This window comes from Microtus ochrogaster, chromosome 6 (genome assembly GCF_000317375.1).
Source record: "Microtus ochrogaster isolate Prairie Vole_2 chromosome 6, MicOch1.0, whole genome shotgun sequence".
Lineage (NCBI taxonomy): Eukaryota > Metazoa > Chordata > Mammalia > Rodentia > Cricetidae > Microtus > Microtus ochrogaster.
This window is the reverse complement of record NC_022013.1, coordinates 61,934,511-61,943,394: the sequence shown is the minus strand read 5'-3', so window position 1 is coordinate 61,943,394 and position 8,884 is coordinate 61,934,511. Positions and strand designations below refer to the sequence as shown.

General features: G+C 43.1%; 1 protein-coding gene across 13 annotated transcripts in view; it reads left to right on the top strand.

Annotated features, from left to right (window-relative positions):
• Positions 1 to 8,884, top strand: part of Erc2 (ELKS/RAB6-interacting/CAST family member 2) — a 907,844-nt gene that overhangs the window by 144,301 nt on the left and 754,659 nt on the right. For 8 of the 13 annotated variants that reach the window (XR_003377053.1, XR_003377052.1, XR_003377050.1 and 5 more), the window contains exons 3-4: positions 5,172 to 5,195; positions 5,824 to 6,240. Coding sequence is in view for 2 of the 13 variants with exons in the window: in XM_026779811.1 (XP_026635612.1) it covers positions 5,172 to 5,195; positions 5,824 to 6,240 (441 nt within the window). In the remaining 11 variants the exon portion in view is untranslated. The remainder of the gene's footprint in view (positions 1 to 5,171; positions 5,196 to 5,823; positions 6,241 to 8,884) is intronic. The other 5 variants (XR_003377058.1, XR_003377054.1, XR_003377057.1 and 2 more) reach the window with 1 other exon arrangement.

The window sequence follows — 8,884 nt, the reverse complement described above, 5'->3', positions numbered from 1 at the left end:
CTCCCTTATCAGTAGGGAGAGTGGTGGGGGACTAGCACGTGTTTTTGAAACTTCAAAGTCCATCCCCAATGGCACACTTCCTCCTACAAGGTCACACCTCCCAATCCTTCTAATCCTTTCAAATAGTGCCACTCCCTGGTTACTAAGCATTCAAATATATGACCCTGGGGGGGGGGCGTTCTTATTCAAATCACCACACTTTCCAAATTTACCTCTCATCTCTCCTCCAAATTTCACACCCTCAAAACAATAACTCACGGAGTCCAGTTTGCGTTGCTCATATATTCATAAATGTGGGGCCACCTATTGGAGCATGACCAACCTACCAGGGGCCATATTCTTTCCTCAGCTGGGGTGGGGACTCAGGAGCTTCTCCTTCAGGTCTGCTGGAGCATTGACTGAGTTAATCTTATGCAGATGTTATGAAGACACCCACAGCTGTCAGTCCATTAGTGCAGTGGCTTCTCGTGTCCAGAAGCCACTGTTTTGTTTTGGTCCTCCTGACTGGTGGCTCTTCCGGTCTTTCTGATCCTTCTTCCATGATGTCTTTGGGGAACAGGCATAATCCAGATGTTCCAAGTAAGGTTCAGCATTCATTCCACAGACACTTGTTCTCTTATGAATTTTTGTCTTAACTACCATCTGCTGCACAGAGAAATTTTTCTGATGAGGACTGAGTGTAGTCTTGCCTTTGGCAGCTGGTACCCTCAAGCTTTTTAATTCTTCACACAACCAAGTTCCTTCCACAGATGGTCTTAGATCAACTGTCCTTGAAGTATCCTATACTGTTTAAGTACTGGGTGGGCTCAGTACTGTGGAATAAGTTATTTAGGTTATGTCACATCCTTCCTATAGGACACGCCATGGCAACCTAGGTTGTCACAGTCTAGAGTCATGTCTTTTCTCTCTGCTTTTCTAGTACCAACTACAGGATCCCTGAAGTAAAGATTTTGTCTTTGTTGGGGCACAAGCGTGTTCTCTTGGGCCTGTAGCCTGTGTGCATCTGTTGTTCTCATTTGTAAATGAGGTTGACAACCTAATTTTTAAGTTCCCTGAAAGCCCTGGAAGATCCAATTTCAGGTAAGCAGGTGGGTTGCCCTCTTCAGAATGTGGAACTTTGTTGTGGCTGTCTCTGAAGTGACCTTAGCCCATCCTGACTGGTGGGGTGTGTGCTCTGTGCCTGGCACATTGAGCTTTGTAAGCAGTCACTCACTTAATCACCATTAAGTGATTTTATTTCATTGAAGTGAATACCTTTTATCTCTACTTTATCTCTCTCACAAACATGGAACCTGAGAGGCTATTGTTGTTAGTGCAAAATTTCTTAGCAAGGGTGCTATTACATTTAAAAATTGAAATTATCATTCTTAAATATCTAACCAAGATAAGGATATCCAGCAAATTTATGAAACTGATTGAGCTATTTTTTTTTTTCGAGACAGGGTTTCTCTGTGGTTTTGGAGCCCATCCTGGAACTAGCTCTTGTAGACCAGGCTGGTCTCGAACTCACAGAGATCCGCCTGCCTCTGTCTCCTGAGTGCTGGGATTAAAGGCGTGTGCCACCACCGCCCGGCCTGATTGAGCTATTTTTTAATTCTATTTTTCATTACAGTGTCTGTGTACATGGTGTGTGTGGGGGCATACACACCACAGTATACCTTTGGAGGCCATAGGACATATTTCATTTTCACCTTCTACCCTTATATGAGTTTCTGGGCTCAAGCTCAAGTTTCCAGGCTTAGGGGGCAAGAGTAGGACTGAGCCGTTTTGCTGGCTCAAGCTGAGTTTCTTAGAGATTGAGTAATTAGAGATAAAAAGGAAGAGCTAGAGTTGGGGGTAGGGGAGAAAGTGATATCAAAGGAGATGTCTTCCTAGTCCCTGTGTTCAAGGATATGAACTGAAAGATGATCAAGACTTAGCAGGTCTTTTTTGCTAAAAAATCCTTTGTGCAGAAACCAGGTTATGAATGTTTAAGTTTGGACATATTAACATTAAAATAGAGCAAAAACTAAATGCAAACATAGATTTGAGACATTTAGGAAATGAAGTTTAGACTGAGTATCCCATTGTATTTGCCCATGTTGTGACTAACGGACTAATGCAAAAGTGTTTCTTAATAACATGTAAACTACAAGCTTCCTTTTAGCTACTTTTCTACAAAATATAGCATGGATAGGACGGCTAATTCTAAATTGTGAGAATTGCTCCAGCTGTTATACAAGCCCACCGGTCTGCAGTAACCACCCCACTCCGTTCTTAGCGCGTTCTAAAGGACTTGATCCACTTCTAAGCCCACTTGCAATTATGGTTCGGGCAGGGATGTGGAGGCCAGAGGGGCTAGATAAGTGTCTGGCTATGCCCCTTGTCAAGCTGAACGAGCTGGAACAACTTGCTTTAATTTGTGTCTACATTCTCATACTGCACGTGGAGATCGTAACAGTGCGTACCCTCTCTGGGCTGTTAGGAAAGTTGGCTAGAGCTTGGAGCCATATGTGGCAGATGTTAAGTCCTGTCCAGGTTTTCAGTGTGATTGTTCCTTAGTAGGTTTGCTTTCTCTTTTGCTCTGAACTTTTCCATGGGCTCTTCAGTTTGCAACTTTATGCTATGGGCAGACTCTCATTTTTCCTTGAGGTCACCACACATTGGTGGGATCTACATAGCCCTTCTATGGTGATAGCTTCTCTGTGTGTCTCGCTACCCAGCTATGACTTTCTGTCATGATTCTCATGACACAGTGTCTCTTCTGTGGCTTTACTTCTTAACCTGTGGACAGGAGCTATGAACATGAGCTACTTTCTCTTCCCCTTGTTTTATATTTTATGAGTCTGAGAGATAGAAGATAAATGTATACTGAATGGATAAATGGCGCTCCTCTTCTTCCTTTAAACTGTGCACCTGTGTAATTCCAGGAAGAAGATAGGCATTAGACCAAGCCCTACTGTTTAGATATGAGAACAGAGGTCCAGGGTGATAGACAACTTGTCCACTCAGGGACAGTTCTTTTCCTGTTATCTTGCCAGTGTTGGTTGGCACGTGTGATCAGAGCATTGGTGCAAATTTGTTTTGGAACCTCCTTCTGACTTGTTTATGAGTCTTGTAACACACACACACACACACACACACACACACACACACACACACACACACACACACACACACAAGCATGATTTTTGGTTGCTCTCAGGAAAGACAGTTTCCATTCTCACCATCTTGATTCATCACATTTGTCTCCAAATTAACCTGCATCAACTCGGAAACCCACACCACTGTCAAAGGACAGAGACATGCCAGGGGAAAGCACATTTAAGTAGTCAGAAGACCGTAGCTAAAGCACACCCCAAAGCAGGCCCAAAGTTGCTCCAGTGCAATGTTTGATTGGTTTAGACGTGGGGTCTTGGTGGAGAAAGATCATATGGCCCTGTGCTTTTAGTTTATACTTTCTGCGACAGCTTTATTGAGGTAAAAATGATTTATCTTACAGTTTACACCCCGTGAGTAAAAATTGTCAGTTCTCATATATTCACAGAGCCGTGCAGCTAACACCACCACCTAGCCTGAGAAAGTGTTTATCACACTGGTAGAAACATCGTAGAGGTCCGTAGTTATACTGTCTTCTTTTCTGTAATCAATCTGCCATGAATTTGCTTATCTGATATTGTGTAAGTGAAATCGCACTGTTTTTGGTCTTTTGTGACTGACTTCTTTTGTGCTGACATAATATTTTTCAGGGTCATCCTTTAGTTATAGCACCCCATTTTCTATCTAAATAATATTTAATTGACTGGATACATCACATATGTGCACTGATTAATTGTTAGACACATGGATTATTTGTACTTTTTGGCCAATGTCAACAATGCTGCTATAAATGCCTGTATATAAACAAGCTGATTAAATAGATAAATAAAATTTAGTATATCTCTATAATGGAATAAAATTCAGTTATAGGATGCAATGGGATGTTGATACTTGCTAAAACAAGTACTAAACTCTGAATGCATATGAAACCAAAGAAGCCACTTACTGCATGATTTCACTGATAAGAAATGTCTTTCATAGGCAAAGTTTTAGAGGTAGAAAGATTATTGGCTCCCTGGGCTTTGGTCTTGGGAAGGAAATGGGAAGTCGATTGCTAAAAGGTACAGCGTTCCTTTCTGTGCTGATAAACATGATAAAACGGTGTTGATGGTTACACAGCTTTGTGAATAAAAGACCCTGAAACTTACATTTGTAAGATTGTGTTGTATCATGAAGTAATCAGTAATCTATTTCAATATGTAGCATTCAGTATCCCACACAGCTAAGAAGAACACCCCTCAAGGAACTTCTCATTCCTGAGTGTGCAGACGAAGTGTGACATTCTAGAGTGTAATCCAGCAGTGTGCAACACTGGGATAGTTTCTGGGTGAAGCCACATTCAGAAAGATCTCAGCACCTCCGGGCATCAGCCACAGGACTTCAGACAGATTTCAAATGTTGACTGTTCCAATATTTATATAGCTCAGACATAGTATTATCTGTGCCTTACAACACCATGAGTCCCTGTGGGCGGGAGCCCTGTCTTACGTCCAGCTTGATTCCTCTGCTTAGTGTTGCGGTCTGGTTCATAGTCCATGAATGAATGAGTAACTGCTATTTTTGAAGCTTCCTGGTATGTCCCTGGGCAAAAACTGTCTTCAGGTTTGTGGCTGCTGCCTCTGAGCAGTCTGAGGTTGGTCTGGAAAGGAAGACATGAATTCACCAGCTGACTTCATTCAAGGGTTTCTTTTTGCCAATGTTAACTATTTTCTCTGGTGCTCTCCACTGTGGTGGCAGGAAACAATGTTTTGGGTACTCTATAGATTTTCTCTCTGGTAAGATAGCCAAAAATTGTGGGTGGGTCAGAGACACGGGGAAACAAAAGGCTATTGAAATAAGCCTCGATTGGCTTCTCGTTCTTTCTTTCTTTCTTTTTTTTTTTTTCTGCATTGATCCAGCTTCAATGCTTTGAATTGTGTGTAGCTTATGGGTGTTGGCGTAATGAGAATTTTTTTCCTTTTTCTTTTTGTTCTTTTGTGAAGGTAGTCTATGTTGATTAAGTTCTTTTAGTTGAATATCCTTTGCTTGCACTGGACTTTTCTTTATGTTGATTTTTTGCTTCGTTTTTTTTTTTCATTTCCCATGCTGTTCAGTTATTGGATGCCAGAAGAACCAAGGTTTGTCCACTCTTTGCAGCTTGTTTGTTTTGCGCTGCATAGCTTCACCTCCTCGTGTGTTTGAATGTGCTGTCTGTGTCTCCATTTAGTCCCTTTTGCTTGCAGAGGCAGTAATCCTGTTTACTAAACCTGTTCGCAGCTTTATTTGTAAAAAATAAAGTCCTTGTTTGCGTCTACCCGTATTGGATCCTATGATTTTCATTTTTAAATGGCTATGCATTTATCATGGAAAATGATGGATTGAGAACATCTTAGGAAACAAGGAATACTGAGTCTGGAGTGTTGTGGGCCCAAGAAGATGTGTTTCATGAAAACCTCCCCCTAACTCTTGCCCTTCCTAATTTAAACCCCGTAGATGTATGATTTCCCACGTGGTCGACACTAATATACCGTTTCTGTGTGTGTGTACATTTCTCTCCTCCTAAGACATTCAGAAAGCATCACTGAATTAATTACCCTCTCCATGTGCTGTTCCATGCTTCTGAAGTCACCGTGGAGGACTTCATACCTGGCCCCTGGACCTCATGATTAACATTCCATCTTCATGGTGTGGTAGTGGCGGATAGCACAATGACCTGTGTATTGACTTTCCTCCTTTCTCCTCTCCTGCTCCATCTTTCTCCTGTAGCATCTGCAGTTGACCATCCAGGCCCTTCAGGATGAGCTGCGGACCCAGAGAGACCTCAACCACCTCCTGCAGCAAGAGAGCGGCAACCGAGGGGCGGAGCACTTCACCATCGAGCTGACGGAGGAGAACTTCCGCAGGCTCCAAGCTGAGCACGACAGACAGGCCAAGGAGCTGTTCCTTCTGCGGAAGACATTGGAGGAAATGGAATTGAGAATTGAAACACAGAAGCAGACTCTCAATGCCCGAGATGAGTCCATTAAAAAGCTGCTGGAGATGCTGCAGAGTAAAGGGTTACCATCCAAAAGCCTCGAGGATGACAGTGAGCGCACGCGGCGGATGGCAGAGGCCGAGTCTCAGGTCAGCCACTTGGAGGTGATTTTAGACCAGAAGGAGAAGGAAAACATCCATCTGAGAGAGGTAAGGGCGTCAGTCACCTCCCCCCGCCCCCCCCCCCCACCACCAGAGCCTCGTTTTCGGTGCTAAATCTGTTGTTAAGCTGTTTCATCAGTTGGAAAACGCCTGTAGTCTCAACCTCGTTCCCCTGTCATCGGCTCCCTACTCTGCTCTGCCCATGGCTGTTAAAGTAGAATTGGGTGTGCACTTCCTTCTGCACTCCTCGCACGCATCTGGTTGCCAGTCAAGCTTGTGCAGCACACAGTCACTCTAAGTTGCTTTCTGGTCACTTTTCCACAGGTGGCTATGGTTTTGGGAGCTTTAGGGACAGGTCTGGTTAAGTTTGGTTGTTGGTCAAATATCTCTCTAAAGAAACAAACCAAATAGGCATTTTCATAACCGAATTGGCGACAGAGTTTATGGAAAGCAGAAGATGTGTGTGCTTTTGAAAAGAATGGTAAAATGTACAGAGCGACTCTGGCCATTTAGGTTTAAGATAATCCTCGTCTGCGTTTACATTTGTCTAGAACAGACTGTTCCAGGGTTTCTGAGTATGTGTTCCATCCTTAGTGTATTAAATCACTTGAAGTCATCCGGAGGCAGTTTCTCTGGCTGGCCACCACCGCTGAATGTCGAGATGCTCAGATATCTGAGAATTTATGGTTAGTTAAAGCTTAGAAAAAAAAAATGTGTGTGTCGGCCAGGGTTTGAAATTGTTAGCACAGTTTTCTTGCTACTGTGGTAGAGATGTATCTAAAAGTATCATGTAGGCAAAACTGCTAAGGGGAGACACATACCGCATAGCAAATTGCAGGCCTTAAATACGTTTTCAAAACGCATATTTGTGTTTTGATATTTGACAGTGCTAAATACTAATTCCACAGTAGCCTAGATTTCTTGGTATTGAATACCTGTTGAGATGGGCAGCTGCCCTGAGAGTCCCTTGTTTGCTGTTAAGAAAGCGTGGCTTCCTTGCTAAGATTTGCTAAGATACCAATACTCCCATAAGGTTTCCCTCATATTGTTTGTATGTGCTTGGAATATTATTTTAGCATACTTTGGTATTTTCAAATCTAATGTCCTTTACTCTTAATCTCACTTGTTTTATTTTCATGAGGTCTTTAGCCGCATATTTTGGAAACCACATGGCTTGGTTTTATATTAAGATACTTACTTAAGAGGTGTTTTGTTGGCCTGCACTATCCTTCTGAATTCCAAGAGTGTGAACGTGGTGGGCAGATTTCTAAAGTGATCTCTAGTGGTCCTTACAACTTGGAATTCACGCCCTAGTGTAATTACGTTCTCTCGAGGACCAGATGTAGAGACTTGCATCTAAAAGAAATAGCACGGCAGAAGCAATGGATGTTGATGCCACGTCCAAGTGATGTTACAGAAGATTGAAGCTTCTACCTTGTTGCCTTCATAGTGTTTTGGTAAAGCAAGCTACTGTGTAGAAAGGTTGGATGGTAAGAACAGGAGGTCAACCCTCAGCCAGCATCCAGTGAGGCGAGGAGGTTTGCAGTATGTAAGCCAGCAATGAAACCTCCCGGTAGCCACAGCTGAGCACCAGATGAGGTAATGAGTGCTAGCCTATGCCAGAGCTGCAGCCTTGGGAGACATAGGGAAGCAAAGGACCCAGCTAAGCTGGGCTTGGTCCCTTGACCCATGGCGGGGGAGGTAATGAACATGTGTTTTTTGAGCTGATTAATTTGGGGGGTCATCTGTTATGCAACAGTGTGCCACTAATACACAGAGCAGCAACTCCCCCCCACCCCTGTTCTTCCTTTGTGATTCTCCAGTCTAGTCTAAAGAAGAAGAACAACAAACACCATGGCTTGCATGGAGAGCGTTAGATTTTGAAATGTTACTTATGCTGTCTCAGAATTATGGTAGTAGAGCATCTCTGTTGTTAGGAAAAGCCGCTGCTTTAGTTTTGGACCAAGGGATAGTGTTATATATGTAGCCAGAGTGGGATGCCAGAGAAACCACCAGTCTAAGCGCACACATATACCCCCTCTCCATGCTGGCTTCTTGTGGTCAGGGTGGAGCCATTCCTTTTCTGCTTTAGATTTTGCTTCTAAGTAGCACTTACTCAATGCTGTCTTGGTTCATTTGTGTGGTCATTTCCATTTAAAAGAATGGAAACACAATTCATATTTTTCTGAAATGGATTGGTTCTCACAGAGGTCTTCTGTGGGTGCAGATTATGTTCAGAGCCTTAACATCACTTTGAGAGGTGTTACAGAAAGGGCGGCCTGCACTCTCAACTAGTTGTATCGATCATCAAACCAGCCAGCTGACTGTCCTAATCTTGGCTCATCAAGAACAGACAATATCTAAAAAGTATGCCTATGTTAAAAATACGCATCTTAAATTTGGATTCAGTGAACATAGTTTAGAGGTATAAAAGACCTTCTTTCCTAAGAGAAGACTGTAGTAGCTTGTGAGGTCCTTGGTTTAATTTTTAGGAATTTGGGGAGTCTGCTCTTAAGTCATTGGTGACTTGAAATTGGTCATGGTTGGGCTAGTTCCACCTCAGAAACGGACGCATGCATCCTTAGTCGATCACACAGAACTGTTATTCCTGTCTTCCAAGTGGACTGATGAAGCAGGCTGTGAAGAGATCAGTGTGGGAATCAGTGGAGTGGAACCTCCAGCCAGTATATGG